The sequence below is a fragment of the Miniopterus schreibersii genome (assembly GCF_964146895.1).
Source record: "Miniopterus schreibersii genome assembly, chromosome: 2".
In the NCBI taxonomy this organism is placed as follows: Eukaryota; Metazoa; Chordata; class Mammalia; order Chiroptera; family Miniopteridae; genus Miniopterus; species Miniopterus schreibersii.
In genome coordinates this window covers 39,306,298-39,329,494 of record NC_138102.1, presented here as the reverse complement: position 1 = coordinate 39,329,494, position 23,197 = coordinate 39,306,298, and the positions used below count along the sequence as shown (strand labels likewise).

Sequence of the window (23,197 nt, the reverse complement as noted above, 5' to 3'; positions counted from 1 at the left end):
GGCTAATAGTCTCCAAGGTAATGTGCATGCTCAGGATCTGCAGTTAGAAAATTCTAGGCTGGGTGTCAGCCATTATATAACAGCGCTGTTTGCTTTAGCAAATTTTTTTTAAAGAAATGCTATCTTTTACTGTACTTTTTTAAAAAATTACCATTTTCAGTGTCCAATTCAGTGCCATTAGGTACATTCACAATGTTTTATAACCACCACCACTATTTCCAAAACTTTTTCATCACCTCAAACAGAAACTCTATACATATTAAGCCATAACTCCCCATTTCCTTCCCCCCCCCAACTTCCAGTCATTTCTATTCTACTTTCTGCCCTTATGAATTTTTCTGTTCTAAATACTTCAAAAAAGTGGATTCATAAAATATTTATCCTTTTGTGTCTGCCCTATTTAACTAGCATAATGTTTCCAAGTTTTATCCATGTCGTAGAATGTACCAGAATTTCATTCCTTTCTATGGCTGAAAAATATTCCCTTGTATGATTATACCACATTTTGTTTATTTATCTGCTGATGGGCACTTGTTTTGTTTCACCTTTTGGCTACTGTGAATATTGCTGCTGTGAACACGGGTACACAAATATCTGGTTGAGTCCCTGCTTTCTTAGCACTATTTTAATAGCACTAAATCTCAGTGACAACGTGGATATTACCAACCTTTGACATATGTTGTGTTAAACGATGTAACATCTATAAAGGAAAGGTGCTCAAAAGTGGCGCCTGCTACCACCATCTTTACTGTTGTATTATTTGTTGCTGGAACACAGGAGCAGAGCTCAACCGAGAGGGAGGCTGCCTAGCTCAGCCTGAGGATTCCAAAATATTTGATCTGCACTTTGGAGATCAATTAGGGATATTCATCACAGGACCTTTGGAGGGAGTGCCCGCAGTTCAAATGTTTTACTAAAGAGGAGGAATAAGACCAGATCTGAGAGACCTGAGTTTTTATACTTCAATCCTGAGCATAGTAGAGGTTGGATTGAAGGGAAGAAAAGCTGAACACAGAGAGACCAGTTGGAGGGTTCTGATTATGTTCAGACACCATATGACTTAGGCTAGAAATAAGATAGTGACTGAATGGGGAAAAATTGGAGACCAACACCTTAGTGATTAATTGGGTTTAAAAGTAAGGGACAAGAAAGAATATTAGTTAATGGTTTGGGCAATAGAGTATAGTACTATTCTCTAAAAAACAGGATGCCATTTAAAGAACAGGTTTCGCAGGAAGAACAGATGACAAATTCTCATTTGAACAGGTCATTTTTAACAGATATGAGATCTGGGCAGAACCATCCACTGGTTAGTTATAAATAAGAATTTGGAATTTAGAAGGTCAGTAGGAATAGAATAAGAAAACCATCAGCCAAAAGGGAAATGAAGTCATGGGTATAGGTAAAGTTAACGAGAGAGTGTATAGAAAGGGTTCAGTGCTACACCTGCAGGAACTAATACTTATGAGGTGAGCCCTCTAAAAACTAATGAACAAAAGGAAGGAGAGAAGTAGCAAGACTGGTAGAAGGAAACAGAGGCATTGCCCCAGGCATGAAACATACAAGAACTTGAAGGACAAATCAATAGTGTCCAGGGTGGCAGAAAGGACAAAGATCTAGCAATTAAGTGGTCATTGGTATCTTCATGAGAGCTGTTTCTAACCAAAACCAAATGAATGTGAATTGAGAAGCTATTAAAGGATTAGGACATGGGTCTAGGCTATTCTTTATCAGGAGATTGTCTGAAACCTGGGCCTAAGAGTCAGATTTTCAAATTATTTTTAAATGGTAAATACCTGCACTTGTTTAAAGGCTGAAGGGGAACAAAGTAAGGAACAAAGTCCCTGAAGAGGGAGAGGAAGTGGAGTACATAATTAGTGGAGACAAAGACGTCTTGGGGGATATTTTGGTGGCCTCTATTTTCTCTGTGAAATAGAGAGCAAATTCAGTTGCTGAAATGTTTCAGCACAGGGATGGGCACATGGTATTTGCTCAGCAAATATTTGTTTTATTTAATTATTGGTGGAAGCATATGGGACTTGGATTGGCAAAGAACATCAGAGGCCTGGAGATAGGTGTGGGTTTGGCATATGCAGAAGCAGCATTGACTAAGACACTGGCTCTCACGATGCCTGGGTCCCGACTCATTAAGTCAAGATCCTGACTTATCTAGTGCAGCCTGGGCATGGGGAGTTTTGAAAGTCTCCAGTCAAGATTGAGAAGCACTAGTGTAGAGATAAATTCGAAAGATTCTCAGAGTAAGGAAAGGCTGCCTTTTAATAGGCCAGCAGAGGTGGTCTTGGGAAGGAATTATTGCCTGTAATGATGTAAAACAGGATTTGATAGCATTTCATATTTCCCCCCAAATGATTAAATTGTGTGTGTGTAAGACAGAGGAAACAAAAGATAAATAATTATGAAAAGATTGAGAAAACTAAAAAAAATATTGAATCTACCAGTCACTACCAATTTAAATTGTCCATCTCCTTGCCTAACTATAGGACCATTGGAAGAACATATAAAAAAGAAATGGAAATAACCTTCATTGGATTCCCATTACATGCAAGCTTTGGATTTGGCTCTTTCATGTGTTGTATCATTTAACTTTCTCAGCATCCCGTAAGATAGTTATTATCATTGACATTTTACAGACTTCTAAAGTAGGACTCAGAAAATGGCCTCATTTGTGAATGAGAGGAGAGGCAGGGTCCTAGTGTTTCCGAAGACTTGGGGAAGAGTTGGGCAGCCCAGGATTAGGGGAGCCCATTCTCTCCTTATCAGTAGATAAAAGTCTGAGAAAGTGATCAGAGGAATGGAAATACCCCTTCCATTTGTGGATGTAAATATTTAAAATACCATACTTTTATGTGACACCTGCTACACAGTTTACTCTGTGTTGAATTTGACATTTCATTATTCTAAAATGACCTTTGCCCTTTACTATAACACTAATCCATTAAAAGGAAAGAAAATAGAAATAGAAACTAAAAAGCGCTATGTGGAGATCATGGAGAAAGTTTTTTATACCCCTGTGCCTCTGCTTTCGATCAATTTTCCTCTTCTAAACCAATAACATAGTTAACCAAGCCAGACAAAAACAGAGAAATGGCTCTTCCCTCTTGTTTTGCTACAATGTCAAAATAATAAATAGGTTAATCATATCAGTCCTATTGACTTGGAACAATTTAGACACATACTGCCCTTCAGAAGCACCACTTCTTGTTGAAGGGTTTAGACTCATGGCCTAAAAAGAAACCCTACTTTTTCCTTTATTTGTGTGAACACTGTGATCCAGGAGTAGCTGAACCTTGTCTGAGAAGAAACTGCAATGCAGCTCCGAAATCTACAGCCTAGCAGCAAGCTTTTAAAAATGCATCAGGCAATCTCGAGTAAGCCTTTATATTAATAAAAGACACAGGTAGAAAATGAAAAGCTGTGGCCACTGATTTTGACACCACCAGAGAACTGTGTCATTGGTGTAGAGTGTATGTGTCACTGTCATTTGAAACTGAGTCTTTGGCTGCCAACACCATTGTTTCCTCTGGCAACGTGCCAGTGTCCCCAGGACCTATATCAATAGTCACTGAGGTCTGGTGGGCAGAAGACTGGGCAGAGGCCTAGAGATAAGTCATTAATCATCCACACACCTTAGTTCCAGCCTCTGCAGAAAAAGGATATAGATTCCTCCCTCTCTCCCCCTTGTTCACGTGACAAAGAATCTAACACATTGGACAAAATTAAGGCTCCTGCTACATTGTTGATTTGATAATGGGTTAAAGTGAGACGGTTGGAAAGAGTTAGGTTTCCACTAATAATACATTTATTTATTGAATCTCTTACATCTGTGCACAGCCTATGCTAAGGAATAAATGAATGAAGATATAAATTCATCTGTTCCTTAGCGCTAATCAAGGTTCTGGAGCTGGGAGTAGCTCTTTTCCTTTTATGCTGAAACTCAGTCTGTGCATCTTCTATACACACAAGCATCTGGAGTCCTCTTTACCTTTCTTTCAGCCTGTATTTATTGTTGAAAATTTGCATCAGCTATGCATCAGGTATTACTCTGGGTGCTAAGGAATAAAAGATAAATAATTCTTAGTACCGATCCTTAAGAGTTCAAAGTCTAGCAGAAGAGATGGAATGAAAACAGATCATTATGCCGCCAAGTGTGAAAGGCGGGAAGAGAGAGAATCAAGGTGCTGCAGGAGCCCCAGGGGGGACTCCAATGTCTTTGATGTAATTTTTTTAAAGTGCTTTGAAATTAATCGAGTACCTGTGTTACATTATGATCCTGCTCTGAGTCATAATGTGACACAGGTGCACAAAGAAGGACCCAGCAGTCAGATAACTAGTGTATCATATGGAAGAGGGAGGAAGGTAAAAAAAATAAAAAATAAAAAAAAGTAAAGGAAGAGACAGCACAGAGTGAGAAGGGTAAGGGAAACAGCTAAGACCTGCTGAGAAGGAAAACCAAGGAGGGGGCAGTGACTAAGCAAAATGTATTGGGGTCAAATTATAAGGAAAGGGCTGCCAGAACATATCAGAGTCTGCTTAATGTGTGCCATGAATCATTTTGTAAATTGGATTTGTATAAGCCTATGCCATCAATATAAATTACTTATATTATCAATTTGGTTTTTAACATTATTTCCAAGAATGTTGAAAAGCGTAACAGTTGAGTTGAGAGGAAAGATTTTAAGCAATAGTCACTCCCCTTTCTATCATGAATCTACATCTACCCAGGAGCCCAACTCTCTAAGCCAGAGCGTGGGTAGCCCGCTGCTCACTGGACATTTCCATGGGTGTCTGGCCTGTCATACTTCTCCTTTGAAACCTGACCCTTGATTCTTCTGTACTTCCCCCCTTGTCATCACGCTTTTCACCGTCTCCTTGTCTCCATGCCCTTTTTTATTGCTGTTCCCTCTTATCTGATATTTTATCTCCTATTCCTCCTATACCTCCCACTCTCTCTCTCTACTTGACTAACTTCAAGTAACCCTAGCAGGCTTCAAAAACACAGCTCCAGAAAGCTATCTCAGCTCCCCTTTCTTCCACCCCAGGCTGATTCAAATGCTCTTTGAGGTTCCATTGCACTCGGTACGTGTTTCCTGCTTAGCTCTCATCACACTGAATGATAATTGCGTCTTTGTTTGTCTGTCTTTCCATATACCTAGTAGCTGGTAGGACACCTTTTACATCACAGGTACTCAGTACAGGTTGGCTGATTAAACGAATAAGTAAAGAAAATAATGATGCATCAACAGTCAACGAAGTCAAGAGTTGAGAGTCTTTAGTTCTGTTGAGTCTTTCGTGAATCTTCAATGGCTTAGTCATTTGTAAATTATACTGTTGCATACTCTAAGTACAGTTATAAATAAAAGGTTAAGTCTGACCCATCCATTCTTAACCCCAATGGTGCTATTATAAGCATTCTCTTTAAATTACTTTTTTTTTCAATTTTTTATATATTATGGCAATATTATTAGTTAATATTTAAAAATAATAATTTTTAAAACCCCTCTCAACAGCAACAACAAAAAAATGTAAGCATAGACCTAGTCTTCTTGTGGCCTAGGTGTTTGTGTGTAAGAATGGATAATTTAGGGTTAATGGGGGAGAAGTCGTTTGTTCAGAAAATGTTATTTTGCGGTAAGGTTTAGAAATTATTAGCTTTTGAACATTGGATTTGGTTTACTGATATGGGAACCACAGAATACGAAGTGTAGCTTGAATGTATATGGAATGATATTGGTAAGTATATAGTCTAATGCAAGTTTTAAAGAACAAATGCATGTTTTCTGGGTCCAAAAGTAATTAAATATACTTAAGACTTCTACATCATAAATATATGTGAAGAAAAAGACATAGATGTATACAAAAGAGATGTATATAATAGATACATCTTTCTGCCAGAATGGGTTTATTCTGTAAATATCCAGTAGCCACCCTAGCCAGCTTTGCTCAGTGGTTAGAGCACTGGCCCACAGACTGAGGGGTCCTGGTTCAATTCCAGTTAAAGGCATGTACCTTGGTTACAGGTTCAATCCCTGGCCCTGGCGGAGGCATGTGGTAGGCAACCAATTGATATGTCTCTCTCACATCAATGTTTCTCTCTCTTTCCGTCTCTGCCTCCTCCCCCCCCCCTTCTCTCTCTCTCTCCCTCCTTTTCTCTCTCTCTGAAAAGCAATGGAAAAAATATCTTTGGGTGAATATTAAAAATATAAAAATAAATAAATGAATAAATATTCAGTAGCCTTTCTCAGAATATCCTACTATCAGGATAGCTGTTAGTTTTAGAGTTCTGACCCAATTCCAGCTGAGTAATTTTAGTCTGCCTGCTTGAATTCCCGTACCATTGCCACTTGATGCAGAATTCTTCTTCATGTCTCCCCCCTTCTCAAGTGTTACTCTATCCTGAAAAACAGCTTCGTGTACCACTCTAAAGGTGGCTGCTTTTCCATGATGAGTGAGGCAATTTTGTTATGTTAAGTGCTTTGGGAAAAAAGCACTTACAGTGCTCCTTAGAAAGGCAAGCTAATATTACTCAATGAACCTTCCTTTCAGCTGTTGCGCAGCGTGGCATTTTCAAAAAGAAGAGGCCTTTCCCCATTGTACATTATTTATGTGATGTATTCAAAATGGGCCCATTTCCTGAAGGCACCTGGGAATATGTGTAGAAGAAATATGAGAGAAACAAAAATTAAATACAGATAAAGTTAAACACTTAACAGTAGAGAGGCCAGTGGTGTTGCTGAACTGCAGCGTCAAACCTACATCTAAAATTCTGATCAGGAAGAATGGAAAGTAATTCCATGAGGTAATCTTCCAGTGCACCTTTCGTCTAGCTAAATTCTAAATGACAGTTCCAAGAGGTTTTTAGGGTAGGCAAATGTGTCCTAACTACAGAATTTGGAGCTTCATAGACTGTGAATAACATAGTTTTTGCAAACTTGTTGAATATAATATATGCAGCATTTAAAAGACAGCCACATTTTGCCCCAGCCAGGTGGCTCAGTTGGTTGGAGCCTTGTTCCTATACACCAAAAAGGTTGCAGGTCTGATCCCCGGCCAGGGTGTGTACGGGAGGCAACGGATTCATATTTCTCTCTCACATTGATGTTCCTCTCTCTATCTCTCTGTCTTTCTGTCTTTCTCAAATCAATAAACATATCCTCAGGTGAAGATTAAAAGTTAATAATAACAAAAAGAAATAAAAATAATAAAAGACAGCCACATTTTTTTAAAGTATAGCAAGCAACACATTTAATGTGTATAGATATTCTACCCATTTGTTTCTGGAATATATTCCCTTATTTTTTCTTTAAAATCAGTCCCCATTCATTGTCTTTTAGTAGCCTCAAAACTACTGTTCCTTTTCTTAGAAAAATCTCTTAGCTTGTTTTCAAGATACATGTTTGCTTTTTAAAACAGTGGTATTATTGATCTTTAAACACCCAGAGGTATCTTAAGGTTAATTCAGTGTATTAGGAGAAATAACTCCACTCATCTTTAGAACCGAGGTAAGGATACAAATGGGAAGGGTCTGGCAATGAATTTTTGGACTGTTGACTCTATTGTCAAGTAGTAGATACTCACCCTCATTTTTTCCTCTATTTTTATCATCAGAGAGTCAACATTTTCTCTGGTCTTTTATCTTAAAACCTTACATAGGTACTCAGAGGAAATAAGAGGAAATTTTCTGGGAAAACATAAAGGCCTTTGACATTGGATGTTTTATTGGACCAAGTAACAAAGTCTTACCTCACTGAGGTGCTTCTCTCAAATTTCGTGACTCTTATTGTAATGTTTTGATTAATTCTACAAGCATTTCTGGGTCTTTCACATTGCATTTTGAATATGGATATTTTAAAAATCTTTTTAATTATTTAGAGGTAAAGGTAGTAAGGATTAAAAGCCAGGAAGTTGAAGTCTCGTGGATCTGGCTTGACATCGGGTCCATTCTCAATATGAAACCACTGGCTTGAGTAAGTTGGTTCATTTTCTTTACAGTGGGGCTAAGAACAGCACCTGCGCCTCAGAGCTGGGAGCATTAAATGGGTACTGCATGCACTGCTCCCCTGCAGGTAACTAGGAATGAGTGCTAGCTGGTGGCGCAACAACTGAGCTACACGTTTGCCTTCAAACCTGCTTAAGTGACTATTAGATGACCCTCTAAGTATCTATACCTACATCTTTCCTTATCGACTCATAATGTCAGGGACCACCCAACACTCTAATGCACACAGCTGGATCCTACCGCCCCCATGTATTTCAAAGTTCTGCTGCGCATGCATTGGAATTTTCGGGTGGACCTGGGGCCTCTGACCCATGACTGGTTTTCAAGAATCATTGATGGATTTCTATTGGTTCTTTAAAACCTACCTTTTTACAACCACGTTTTCCTTCCTTGAACATTATTTTGAGATGAAACATTCTTGAGAATGGAGCTAAAGGTAAAAGCCAAGTATTTTTGTGACAGGGCACACACCTCTCTATTCCTCACACTTTGTTGAAGGTCCCGTCCACATCTTCCCAACCTGCCCAGCTTGCGTTTGCTTCCGCCTCTCCCTCCTTTCTGCAGCCCCCTCGCTTTTCTTCATCTGTGCCACCATGTCCTTCACTCTGACACTAACTAATCACCCTGAACACCTCTTTCCAGTTTCGCCCCATGCTTGGTCTGACTCCTACATCAGTGGTTTCCACCCATTTTCTCTTTGTTTTTTCTGCCAACTGCCCATGTGCTTTTCCTTATTACTCCCACATGCTTTAGGATACTCCTTCCTAGATGGTCTGGAGCTATAGATCCCTGTGGCTTTGGAGCTAGAACATACATGATATATCTATGAACCCAAACATCTAAGTTTACTGATGGGAATTTGTGAAGTCAATGTCACACGCTTAGATTCTGATGAAGGCAGTACTAGAACCTGCATTTCTGTTTTATGCACTTAAAACCCCTTACAATTGCATGGGAAAACAAACATTTTTTTAAATTCAAAACTTTACACTTAAAATACAATGTCTGCTTTTTAAATGTAAGATGTTTATTAAATTGTGGAATCAGAGTTGTATACTCTTGCCTTCATTTATATCTCTATACTAAGAATATTTCTCCATACTAAAGTTTGAACTTCTTATACTTATTAATAAAAATGTATTCTCATTCTGCTTAGCTTTTAAATGAATAAATAACTGTCAATTTAAACAAACCTATCTTAAGTTGATAATCAGAAATAGGAGCAAATCAGAGATAGGAACCATATTTATTCTATAACAATGCAAAATCTGGTAAGAACATATAAAGTCAGCAATAAAAGAATAGCTACAGATGCCTGGCCGGGCGTGGCTCAGCGGTTGAGCATCGACCTAGGATCCAGGCGATTGGGGTTTGATTCCTGGTCAGGGCACATGCCCGGGTTGCAAGCTCGATCAATGACTCTCTCATCATTGATGTTTCTATCTCTCTCCCCCCTCCTGTCCTCTCTCTGAAATCAATAAAGATATATTAAAAAAAAAAAATAGCTACAGAAATTAGAGCGCATTGAGGACATGAATCTGCAAACAATGAAAAGGATGTCCATGGTTATCTCTGTCATGGAAGGTTGTAGACAACTTTTATTCTATTTTTTTGTTGTTGTTTTGTATTTTCCAAGTTTTGCATTACATACTTACATTAATAAACACTTGTGGAAATATGCATCGAGCAGTTGGATATCCACACCCTGGCTTAGAGAGTGACTTGGGCTCCAGGGTAGATTCACGATCAAAAGGAAGTGAGTAATGCCTAAAAACTTTCCTTCCAACTCAGCTAATATGTCCTTCAGCATGAAAAGGCATCTACCTAGGAAATAGTTAAAGCTTTCTGAAAACCAAATAAATGAAGCTATCTTTAACCTTATGGCTGGTGTCAACTATTCCTTCCTCGATCATAGGCAAGTTCTAAGAACAGAACATACTACTGCACTGCCATGATCAACAAGGTTACTTTTCAATAGTAAGTTCTAGAAGAGTCTGAACACTAAGAGAAAGCCCAGAAAAAGAAAGTATGAACCCACAATTTGCAATATGAGGGCTTCTGCCTGAAGTTTCCAGGGGCACTTGTTTGTTTAATGCAATTGCTCAAAGGAGCAGGACCAGAGAATGCAACTGTGATGCCCTGGAGCAGGCAATGACTCCCCTTCCCCTTCTTCCTTAACAGCACACACCCGGCTCACACTCATCTGCCCGAGAGAGTCAGGGAGGTCTCCTTGGCTAGAATGACAAGTTCAAGCAATTCCCTGCTGTTAGTTCTGCCCTTCTCTGAACAGGACCTACCCTAACCATTCCAATGGCTCTGAGGCCTTGGGCAAGTTATTTCACCCCTAGGGCCTTAGTCCCCACAGCCATGAAATGAGATAACGGTACTTCCTACTACATCATGGTGCTATAGAAACAACATGAATCTCTGTGTCCTAAAGCTGGTAGAGCAGTATCAGGCCACTGGAAATGCTGCTCTAGCACTCACTCCCTCTCCCCAGTGGGCTCTCATCTCTCTCTCCCCCATCCCTTCCTCCCTCCCTCCCTCCCTCTCTCTGGCTCTCTTTCTCCTTCCCTCCTTAGTTGGAAAGTGATCTCTGTCTTTCCCATGGAGCTTATGTTGAAGATAACATTACACAAGATGTAAAGACAAAGGAAATGACAAAAGTTACCTCACCATTTCACAGGGCGAATCAGAGATGAGAAGAAATTTTGTCATCACCTCCTAAAATGAGTTTTTTTTTTAACAATCTAGCTTTTTTTCCTTGGGCCTGGTGACCCATGATAAAGGGCATATTGTCCCTTTTTCTTTTTCCTATTGGTTCACATGGCACTGAGCAGCAAGATAATAAAATATATATACTTTTTAATCATACCAGTACACACACGAGTAGGAGGAAAGGGCTCCCATTGCTTGCTGAATCGCTCACTAATCACTGTTTGGATCCACCAAGGAATTCTGACAACACACCTAACTTTTCATTTATTTATTTTTTATTGGTTCTGAGAGAGGTTTGTGGTTCATTCCATGTAGGTAGCAAGCCCTTATAGTGCAGGAACAAATGGTCTCTGGATGATTTGCTATATTAACTTTTAGAGCAAAGGAGGGAGAAATAGGAGAATTGCTTTAACTGCAATATACTGGCAAAAAGTTTAGACTTTTTTAGCTCATTGACACCTGACATGTTTGAACTGATCCTGTTTCTTACTGGTGGATTGGCTGATTGTAAAGGAGGCTGTAGTGTGGTGGAGCAGAAAGACAGCTGACTGGGAGAGAACCGGGCCCTGGTCATACCCGCGCCATTTGCGCCCGCTAACTCAGCACACCCCTCCTGTCCTGGGAACTCAGTGAGCCTCTCTGTAAAATGGTGTTGGGCTAGATAGTGTCCTCTTTCCATAAGGGTCTGCAACTCCTTGGACGATGAAATCGGACCTTCAATATTAAGGTACCCTCCTCTCAATCAAGATAAAATAGTCATAATATAATAATAAGCATTTGCTATGCCACGAGCCTAGTGTTGCATTTAATTCTCACAGTGATGTGGGAAGAGCCCCTGGAATAACAAGGGACACCAAGGATCATGAAGGTTAAATAAGCTGTCCAAGGTCACAGAGTCTGTGACGGGGGGCACTGGGCTTCCAGGTGTGACACACAGCCCCCGAGCATGCCTGGCCTCCGAATCACCGCTCAGGGAGGCCGGCAAGACCATCCAAGCTGGTAAGGAATTCGGGGTAACTTAAGTGTGACCTGCAGGTTAGTAAAGAGGAAGAAGGAATGTGAGTCCTTTTATAAATTTGTCAAGGACAATTCAGGATCATCGTGCCCACATAGAAAGAACAGGGTTTCTAAGGGAGGCTTAAAGCTTAATTGCAGAGAAGAAGGAATGAGAACAATCTTAGCTAGGACAAAGGTGCTTTATTTTTACCGTCTATGCTTTCTCTTTTACTAGTCTCTTTACAAGTGGTGAAGCACTTGGAATTTAGTAAGAAATAAAATATTAGGTAAGCACATTGATGCTGTCTGAGTAATTGAGATGCTTGTCGTAATGGATGGAGTGAGAGAGGACGTTTTTGGTTCAAGGACCGCTGTTCATGTTACATGATTTGCTTTCCTTCTTTAAGTTCTGGTTTTCTGAACTATAAAGCCAGCTGGTTGGTCTAAATCAGTGCACTAGATGCCAAAGCCCTGTAGGAGACACTAAGGGTGTAAAGGTAGAGATAAGCTTCTTCTCTCAAAAGATCCTACGAAGCTTTTTACCCCTTATTGTGAATCATCATCCAGGCAAATACTGATAAATCGATGTGAATTATTTGAACATTCCTAGCTACAAACAACACGAAAACTTATTCATATGAAGAATCAGCAATCGAAATTTAAATAAAGGGCTATTGTTAGTAGTATGCACTTTTATGTGCATCAAATTTATGACCTACAAGGCCCACTCTTTCTGCCTCGTGATGTAGCGAAACGTCTCAAAGGTACAACAGAGCAGTAGGATGATATGTGAATATGTTATATTTTATGAAATGCAGTGCATCGTTCTACTAAACAGAAACCAACATCTGAAAGTGGGTCCTATGGATTCCAGTTTCTGTACTGTACTATGACGATGGGTGAATTAATCTCCCTCAATTTGCATTTTCACTTACGGCGTTGAAGCAAAACGAGCGTGTTTGTTTGGACTGGTTTCAGAATTAAATTAGCTTGTATGTTTCTTCTCTCCTCCTCTTCCTGGATTTGGTCTCAAAGTAAACAGTTTTTATTTTCATTAAACTCTCTTTTATTTGACTTTTGTTCTCTAGTTACTGTAATTATACGGGGTGGCTGTCCCTGCTTTACTTTTGAATCAGATACCTGCGCACTGTTTTAAATTGCACTTAATTGGTTCACTTCCATTCTCCATTCTTCACCTTGCTTTTCAGGAAACGATTTCTTTAGCGAGATCTTATTCCTGTCATGGCTTGATTCTTTAAAGGTATTTTTTATGAAACTAAAACTGTACATGGTTGACAAAATAAGAAAAAGATGATCATCAACTTGATGTTTAGTGAATGTGGGAAAATTACAGGGGAGAGACAAAAATGACATTCATCGCAGAGACTGTTTTGAAAGTTAATGCAAACTTGGAGTCTTGAGAAACAACAGGAAGTACCTTGTTTGGTAAAGCTAAAAATGTCAACAACATCCGTTTTTGTCTTTGCTTTTTTTTTTTTTATTAACCTAGAAATGACCTCTGACAGAGAAAACCAGCCATACTTTTCAATTTCAAGCTAAAAGATCTAAAAAGTTATTTCTACCTAATAAAAAAGTACAATAAGATTCTAAATTCCCACAGAAACTCTTCATTTACCCTGTAACCCATCAGAAGCTGCCTAGGGACTGTTTATCCTGTCGGCCAGTGATAATAAAGTTTTGCAGGCATTTGCGATGGTATGCGTGGTGGAATAGAGAGGGGGGTTTTAGGCAGAGAGGAGGGGAGCAAGTTACTTTTCGTTAAGAAATATGGGAAGATTTTTTTTTTTAAACCCTCACCCAAGGACATGCTTCTATTGATTTTAGAGAGGAAGGGAGCAGGGTAGAGAAAGAGACAGAAAAGAAACATCGATGCGAGCAAGAGACACTGATCGGTTGCCTCCTGTATGCGCCCCAACTGGGGATCGAACCCACAACCTAGGCATGTGCCCTGATCGGGAATCAAACCTGCGACCTTCTGGTGTATGGGATGGTGCTCCAACCAACTGAGCCACCAGCCAAGGCATGAATCCTTTTTTTTTTTTTTAATTTTTATTTATAGATGAGAGACATCAATTTATTGTTTCACTTATTTATGCATTCATTGGTTGATTCTTGTATGTGCCCTTACTGGAGATCAAACCTGCAACCTTCAATGTCATTTAAAGAGTTATGATGGAGCTACAAGGGGAAAGTCCCTGTGTAGGAGGTGGGGGCACCAGGGCTGGTAGCAGGCAAGGCTGCTAAGACGGACAGGAACCAGCTTATGAAGGGCCTTTCTTATGCCAGGCTATGACGTTCAGACTTTATCCTAAAGGCAAAGGCAACCTTTAGAGCCAGGCAGTGACCTCATCAGACTTGCATTCTTAAAAGGCAGCTCTGTGGCAATGTCAGAGAAGAGATGACAGAGCAGCAAAGGCAGAAGTGGAGAGAGAGATTAGTGTAAAAAATCAGAAATCCAGTCCCAAGAGAGGACATGTTCTCTGTTTGGTAGTTTTATGAATCAGAATTCTAAAAATGAAAACATCTTAGCTATAAAATTGTCTTACAAACCTAAAATAATTTTTTTTTTAAAGTAAACTCTAGAGAAAGACATAGGCCTTCTGACTAGGTAAGTTCCAGTTTCCTTTTCTGGTTTTTCAGGTCATGTCTGCCAGCTGTTGTAGATCCCTCAGTCCCCACTAGCTGTACTCTCTTTCCAGGCCTCTCCTGAAACATGTTCCTGTTCGAGATTTCACAAGCATTTTAATTAATCAATTTGGGTGAAAGCAAAAGGCGTGTATACTTTGTGTGCCTGTCCCCCTCAAGCCCCAGGAGAAAGCGGAGCCTTCTAATTACATCCATGCCGTGGGCATAAATGAGCCTATGTATAAACACGGAAGCAAGGTTTCTTCTTTTAATGAATAACTGGTGCCAACGAATGAGAATACCAGGGTGCTTGCAAGAGTGCCTGATATTTTTGGTATTCCTTTGTCTGCTTCTCAGTAGGGAAAATATCTTGGTTAGTTTAAAACCATAGTACTGCAGATGTAAGAAAGGGTGAGCATTGCTGCTAAAGACAAACCAAAGTCGGGGGCTCTGGAATTCTGATAAAACAGTAAAGGGTAGAGTGCTTATGAATTTTACTTTTCCAAGAGTAGATTATTAGGACAAATTTAGATTTCGTGAGAACTCTGAAATAGCATGTTATTATCTTAATTCAAATTTCCCTCAAAGAAAGAAAAAATATAATGTTTAAAATTTAATTTGTCCCCAAAAAGTTTCTCAACTCCGTGAATGTGGCAACCATGGGCTGCTTCTATACCTGCACCCCCAACACTGATTTATATAGTGACACAGTGACACTCCATGGCACATAGCAAATATTTATTAGGTTAAGTTGAGCTTATTTCAATTAAGTTTTCTCTTTTTTTTTCAGCTTTATTGAGATAAAATTGACATATAACATTGTGGAAGTTTAAGGTGTACAACATGTTGATTTGATATTTATATATTGCAAAATGTTTATCACATAAAGTTAACACCTCCATGACCTCACATAGTTATTGGGGGGGGGGGCGGGTGGACTTTTAAGATCTACTTTCTCTGCGACTTTCAAGTATGTGATACAGTATTAACTATATTCGCATACTGTACATCAGATCCCAGATAGTACTCATCTCATAACTGTAAGTTTGTACCTTTTGACCACTTTTACCCATGTCCCCCGCCCCCTTCTCAACTGAATTTTCAAGGTTATTTCTACTCTGTTGTTACTTAGGAAAAGCTCAATAACATTTTCTTTAAAAAGAAAAAGGCATTCTCATCTTGCCTCCTCTGGAACATTTCGGAAATCATTCTCTTCCAGATTAAAATCATCATTCAGCAAAATCATTACTGATTTTACGTCTCCTTTTCTCAAGAAGTAAATTCAAAAGCTATGTTTGATCCTAGGAAATCCTACTTGATAATGATGTCCTAGAGGAGAGTAAACATTCAAAAGTCCCTGCAGCAAGAGAGCTCTCACTCCTGCGCCATCCACAGATCAGAGAGAGTGTCTAGCTGCCTGTAGCAAAACCTTTTCTCTTCATGAAGTCAGGGACTTAGACAAAAATCAGAATCTCCGCCTTTCTTCCAAACTTGTTCTGTATCTCTCATGCTCACACCCCAGGGGAAATATAATGCTCACCGGAGAATAGCTGGTGTGCGTTCAGTGCACCGTAACAGTGCACCGACCGCAACGCTCTGTGGACTTAGAGCAAATTCTCTTTGTATGTCCTCTTTAGGGAAAAGTTTTCCTTTTTTTGACCATTAACGTTTGTAAACAAGGATTCCATCATGAATGATAAATTTTTCAAATACGAATTGACTAGAATTCTGAATATTTGTGTCCTTTCAAGCAAAGAGTAGTATTTTATAAATGTTGTCATTTGGTGGCTCCAGTTTTCTACTACTATGAAATAAATTATCCCCAAATTTAGCAACTTAAAGTAGCAACCATGTTATTAAAAACCACAGCACTGTGAACCAGGAATTCAGGCAGGGCTCAGCTGGATGATTCTTCTGCACGTCACGGTGTTGACTAGGATCACCGGATGACAAGCAGCTGGCAGATGGACTGGTCTAGAAGGTTGTAAATAGCCTCACGCATATGTCTCACACCTTGGTAGATGTGTTAGTCCATTGGAGCTGCTATAACAAAAAATACCATAGACTAGATGGCTTAAACAGTAAACGCTTTTCTCTCATAGTTCTGGAAGCTGGCACCAACAGATTTGCATCAAGGCACCAGTAGATTTGGTGTCTGGTGAGATCCCGCTTCCTAGTTCATAGTCTTCTCATTATATCCTCACATGGCAGAAGGGCTTAGGGAATTTTCTGGGATCTCATTTATAAGGACTTTAATCTCATTCACAAGGGCTCCACCCTCATGACCTAATCACCCCCTAGAGATCCACCTCTTAATACCATCACATTGGGCATTGTGTCTGAATGTATGGATTTTGGGGGGACACAAACTTTCCATCCATAATTGGCAGTGTCACTTCCACTGTATGCTATTAGGCATAGCAGTCACAGAGCCTACCCCAGGTTTAAGGGACAGGACATAAACCCCTCCTCTTAATGGCAAGCAAGTCAAAGACTTTGTAATCTTCTTTAATTGGGAAAGAGGTAAATCATAAGAAAATAATGCAATTGTATATCTCTTGGTAATGAGCAAAGCAGCTATAATCCAAACATTAATTAAACAGTCTAAAGAGCATCAGTTATATACATCTTATAGTCATCTATGTACCTTTTACTCCTTTGGCCCTCACATCTGTTGCTGTCAATAATTCCAAAATATCTTGGAAGTTGTTTCCTCTCCTTCCCACTCCCACTGCCCAATGAAAGTGCCTTACGATAGCTAACCTTTGTTGAGAGCTAATTATGTGCTAGGCGTTGTGCTAACAACTTTACAGGCACTACCTCATTTGATTCCTGGAACCACCACTATTAAATAGACATTGTCATAATTTCCATTTCACAGATGAAGAACATGGGACTCTGTGAATTGAGTGACACACATTATCTCTCAACCATTTAATGGAAAGGCCTAAACAGAAACCCAGGTACCTAATGCCATCTAACCAAGTCAATTTCCACACTCCTAATCAGAAAATCCCTACTTACATGAGTAGAACACCTTGGCCCAGGAGTGTAGCTTTACCTGCATCCTGGCTCCTCACTTCACATGGCATCTTCTGGTTGAGCTGCTATACCTGCCCTCTGTGCTAACACATAGTCAGAGCATTTCTGTGTGTCAGAACCTCATGCTGAGATACCAGTTATTTCTAATTACCTAAACATTATTCTCCTTTTAGAAACAGAACTTACATATACTGCTTGAGTAAGACAAAAGTCTTTTTTGTTTAAAAAGAGAAACAAAACTTGTACAACACAGGAGATTTGTGCAGAAAAATATCTGATGATCATAGCTGACATCCTAAAACTGCCCCGATTTAATTGGCAATAGATAATAGCTCCAAGAACACAGTCAAAAATAATGTTCCAAATATTTCAAAATATAAATGGCACAGAAATAATTAAGATAGCATAGGATGGCAGCCGCTGAAGTAAGTAATGGCCATGTTGTGATTTAATTGGTTTCAGAGAAACTTAACCAGCTACTGCCTTGGTGTCATAAAAATACTGTGCATTTTCTTCACTTTGGGAAGAGAGAGACATGGCTTTACTCAGCCCCAGAGAAGAGGGAAGTTTCTCCTGGTACCTGTGGAGCTTGACTGGTGACAGCCTTGCCCAGCAGGTGGCAGGCAAATCAGTCAAGCAGAAACACAACCGGCTGCTCTGTGGGCCACACAGACCCTCTTGCCATCTGGGCGCTGGGACCCAGGGATTGCCACCATTCACTCCCAGGCCTTTTGCTATTCCCAGGTCTGGAGGGTTCTGGCCTTCCACTGTCACTTTCTCACCTGGTAACATGTCTAAACTAGACTCCTAAAGGCAGGAGCTATAAGCATGACCCTTGATAGTGGAAATGCAAAATAGTGGAGAAGTTTTCTGAAAAGCTCCTTTTCCTTTTGTGGCCCTGCAATACCTGTCAGGCATATTCAGAACAAAACTGAGAACTCGGGGAAGGGATGATTATATCATAAGTAGAACTGTAATTTCGGGCTCTTTTTTTTTGAGATATAATTGACATAGAACATTGTATTAGTTCAAAGTGTACAGCATGATGTTTTTTATATATTGCAAAATGATTACCATAATAAGTCTAGTTAACATCTATTACCACACATAGTTATATTTCTTTTCTTGGGATAATAACTTTTAAGATTTACTCTCTTAGAAACTTTCAGATGTACAATAAAGCATTGTTGACTATAGTCACCATGCTGGACATTACATCCAAAGACTTTTAACTGGAAGTTTGTAACTTTTGACCACGCTCACCCATTTCTTCCACTCCATGCTCTCCACCCCTAATAACCACCAATCTGTTCTCAGTATTTATGAGTTCAGTTTCTTTTTAGATGCCACATATAAGTGAAATCAGACAGCATTAGTCTTCTCTGTCTGACTTACTCATTTAGCATAATGCCATTGAGGTCCACTGGTGCTGTCTCAAAGAGCAGGATTTCCTTCTTTTTATGGCCGAAGAACATTCCATTGTGTATGTATTTGTACCACATCTTGCACCAGTCATCTCTCAATGGACACTTAATGTTGTTTCCATGTCTTGGCTACTTTAAATAATGCTACAATGAACACGGGGGTTCTGATATCCGTTCAAGATAGTGATTTCATTTCCCAGAAGCATAATTCTGGATCATATGATAGTTCAATTTTTAATTTTTTGAGGAACCTCCATACTGTTTTCTATAGAGGCTGCACCACCATATATTCTTACCAGCAGTTCCCTTTTCTCCATTTCTGTAGTTGATCAGCACAATGATCATTACTACTCTTTTTTTTTATTATTATGGTTAGAAAAAAAACACATAACATGAAATCTACCCTTTTAACAAAATTTAAAGTGCACATTACAGTATTGTTAACTATATGCACATTACTACTCTTAATGATGACCCTGAGGTTTTCAGCCAACTATATTGGCTTTTGAGTCTTCAAAGGAGAATCTAATTTTACTTAAAAAAGTATATGTATTAAGTACAATTTATTAAGTAAAATACACATATATGTATTTTATATATATATATATATGTATGCATATGTGTGTGTATTTAAAATTAGCATTAGTCTAATCCAGATTTAAAAATCAGCTTAAAGTAGCATAGTCTGACTGGTGATCAAAATTAAAAGAAAAACAAATAGCTCTATACTTACATCAAAAATTTATCATTATAAATTAGTTTCTATAACAAAGTAAATGAATTGAGATTAAAAAAAATGGAAATATAGAGGCAACAGTGGGAGTAACTGTGGCCTTTGGGTTACCTGTTCAATGCATAGAATCATCAATAGGGTTGCCTTTTTCCAAGTCTAAGCAGGCAACTGCTTGGGAAAGCGTCACCTTGAGCACTTTGATTGTGGCTAGGGTCAAAAAAGAGATGAGTTTGCAGACCCAGGAACCTAAAGGCAAGGACTGTGGAGAAGGAACAGGGAACAAAAAACTGAGATCGCCAGAGAAACTTCCCCAGTTCACGATATGAATCAGACAGCTTTTGCCTTATTTACTGAAGGACGTGTCTGGTAGAGAGGGAGTGTTTTTAATTTAGTCAATTAAGAGAACCTTCTCAGAGATATTTTAGGCCCCATAATTTCAAATTGTGACACTATGCTAAGTCCTTATGAGCCAACCTCAAAATGTGCCCTTTTTGCCCACAGCACCGCTGCTTTCAGACTCCAGTGGAGCCAACAGTATTATCATTTCAGCTCAACGCAGTCACGTTGGATAGGCTGTGATAGACCAGTGCGTGTAATGATTTATGCAAATTCTTATATAAAACACACAATTAAGTATTTTATACTTATCAGGTCCTTTAATTGCACTTTTTTATAACTCCATGGTGCCAGTTCTTTTTCACGTACAAGGATTTCTTGATTCTTTTAGCAGAATACACCTGTCTAGAGAAACTGGCTCATTTGTCATAATTACTCTTCATCAAAAAGCCTGGTGGAAAGTCAAACAGGAAAGGGGATTATTTTTGACAAACACACAAAGCAAGTATAATGATATAAAAGAACCAGACCGGCTCTCAGGCAACAGTAAGCCACCTTTTAAAATCTTAAAGGAGAAAACATATTTCATATTAAAATACTACAGCCAAACAAGGAGCATCCTCTGTCTGCATCACCAGATAATTAGGTCAGAAAGATCCGAATATGTTACTACTTTTGTTGTAAGATCCTGCTGGGACATACACAGGAGGTCTGCGTTATCTGAGGGGAAAAATCAGAATGTGTTAGGAACTTCTTTGTGAGTTCTTGTTCACAGTGAAGTTTTTCACGTCATGTGCGTCCGTGAGCATAGCATGGGACGGAGTCCTGGTCACTGGGCTGGGAAAGAGGGACCACCCTGATGCCCCAAGTGCGGCCTTGGGCTCATTTACTGTCACTCGTTCTGCAGGGGGCAGAGCAAGAACTCCGTTAGGGGGGTGGCTGAGAGCCAGGAGGCTGTGTAAAAGCTGATGCTATTCACAAAGCCTGGTGCTTGTTAAAAATGCGGCTCTCTTTGCTTCCCAGACAGTACTGTATCTTTCTTCAGGAAAAATTACCTATCTTAAAAGATTTCTCATGTGCCTCACTCATAACTACTTATAACCCTGAAAATGTTTTGATGTTGGGAATTAGTTGAGCATGGTTGGATATGTAATAAAAATAAAATTTGCTTTCCTTATACTGCTACTATAAAATAGCTACTATAAATAGTGTTTTATAATATACTGCATTTTAAAAGTAGCTTATAGCCCTCGCCGGTGTGGCTCGTTTGGTTGGAGTGTCGTCCCATACACCAAAAGGTGGCGGGTTCAGGGCACATACCCAGGTTACAGGTTCCATCCCTGGTCAAGGAGAGTGTGCAGAGAGGCAACAGAGTGATTTTTCTCTCCCACATCTCTCTCTCTCTTTCTTTCTCTTCCTCTCTTTCCCTTCCTCTCTCTAAAAAAGTCAACAAAAATAAAAAAAACAGATGAAGTTGCATGTTTAAAATGTTCGTGCACAGAGGGGAGGAAAGCATAGCACATATACCAAACTGTTTATTCTACAAAGAGGGATTATAGGTATATTACTCTCGTTCAATTTTCTTTTCCATATTTTGTAAGCATTTGATAACAAACATATATTATTTTGGAAAGAGGAAACTGTGTTAGACTGTTTCTCAAGAGCTTTGACAACTGAAAAACATGAGATATATTGAGTCTGTATGTGACAACTCTAATGTGGTAGCCATAGTCTCAAGTAGATATTTTAAATTATATTTAAATTAATTAAAAGCAAATTAACTTAACAATTTAATTCTTCATCACACTCAGTAGCCACATTTTCACCATCACAAGAAGTTCTATTTGATGGTCCTAGTGGAGATAAGTTACCAAACCGTGCCCTGGATACAGAGAACCACAGTGGGCTACTTTCAGTGACATCAGAATGGACATGTGCCCCTCACTGTAGACACTGAGAGATACCTCAACACCAGTCCCTTTCATACAGTTCTCTACTCTGTGGCCCCATAAGCTCAGAGATTTGTACCATAGACATTGAACTAGTTGATGACAGAGCAGACAAAAACCCAGGGCTACTAACTCCTAAAGCATAGCTCTTCCTTCCATATTACTATTAGCATCTTCTCCAGAAAACCAATGCTTCCCAAGCAATACTTTAGTTCACTATAAAGTCATAGGCGTTTTTTGAAAGTTTACAATATAATAGGAACCATAATAAACCTTGAATATACAAAACCAAGTAAGATAAGTTTCCCTATCCCCAAGGGTGTCAAAATGCAAAAACAGAAGGACATGCCAGGTATACTGATAGAACAAAGTAGGGGCAGCTCTGTTCTTCTCAGGAAATCCAGAAATGCTACACACACACAGACGTGCTTGAGCTGGATATTGACATTTCTGCATCCAAATTCACACATTAGTATTTCTCCAATATTCCCAATTTTCCCCACACTTCAGAAGAGGTTAGACTCCATCTTTGAAAAGCAGTAGATCCCTCACCTAATATTGGTTTTGGTTTTGTTTTTTTAATTTTATGCAAGATAGTTAGATATATTCAATTCTCTTCCTCTCTTTTTGTTTGTTTGTTTTTTTCTTTTCTTTTCTTACTCTCTTAACTTGAACTTATTTTCTCCTTTTTGGGCCTGCTTCTATACATGCAAAATAATTTTCAATCTTCAAATGAAATAAAATACTTCTTTAAGATTTAGTCATTCATTCCATTTTAGGCAATATAAAAGCAAATAAAAATTTGAATGAATGCATATTTTTCAACCAGTCATGTTGGGAATGTTTAAACACAGGTTAAGGACCTGGAGCTCTCGGTTCTCAAATAAATCCTGCTCCTGTATTTTAACAGATGCAATGCTCTTGGTGGCAGAGCGACTGGAAGGACCATTCAACATTGAGTCGGTCATGGACCCCATCGATGTCAAGATCTCTGAAGCCATTATGAACATGCAAGAAAACAGCATGCAGGTGTCTGCAAAGGTATTTGCATTACTCATATGTCTACTAATAAGGCAAAGGCGGTCATCTGAAAATGAAGTAACTAGATATGTCAAGTGGGATTATAAATTCTAATACATTGTCAGTGAGCTTTTCCTGTCAAGATATGAATTTGCTCCTTCATTAAAAATGTCTAACAAAATGTCATTGAGAAAGGAAGCAACCTTTTAGTTTGCAGCTACTCAATCATGAAGAAATTATTGGCTGCTAAAAAGTTTCAGAGAGCCTCAAGTATATCGACTAATCCCTCACATTTGTGAGCAATTTGGGGGGAATT

At 39.1% G+C, this 23,197-nt stretch overlaps 1 protein-coding gene across 1 annotated transcript in view; it reads left to right on the top strand.

The window, feature by feature from the left end:
• Positions 1–23,197, top strand: part of GPC6 (glypican 6) — a 1,007,074-nt gene that overhangs the window by 875,853 nt on the left and 108,024 nt on the right. The window contains exon 5 of the mRNA XM_081130061.1: positions 22,772–22,902. Within this exon, the coding sequence (XP_080986187.1) occupies positions 22,772–22,902 (131 nt within the window). The remainder of the gene's footprint in view (positions 1–22,771; positions 22,903–23,197) is intronic.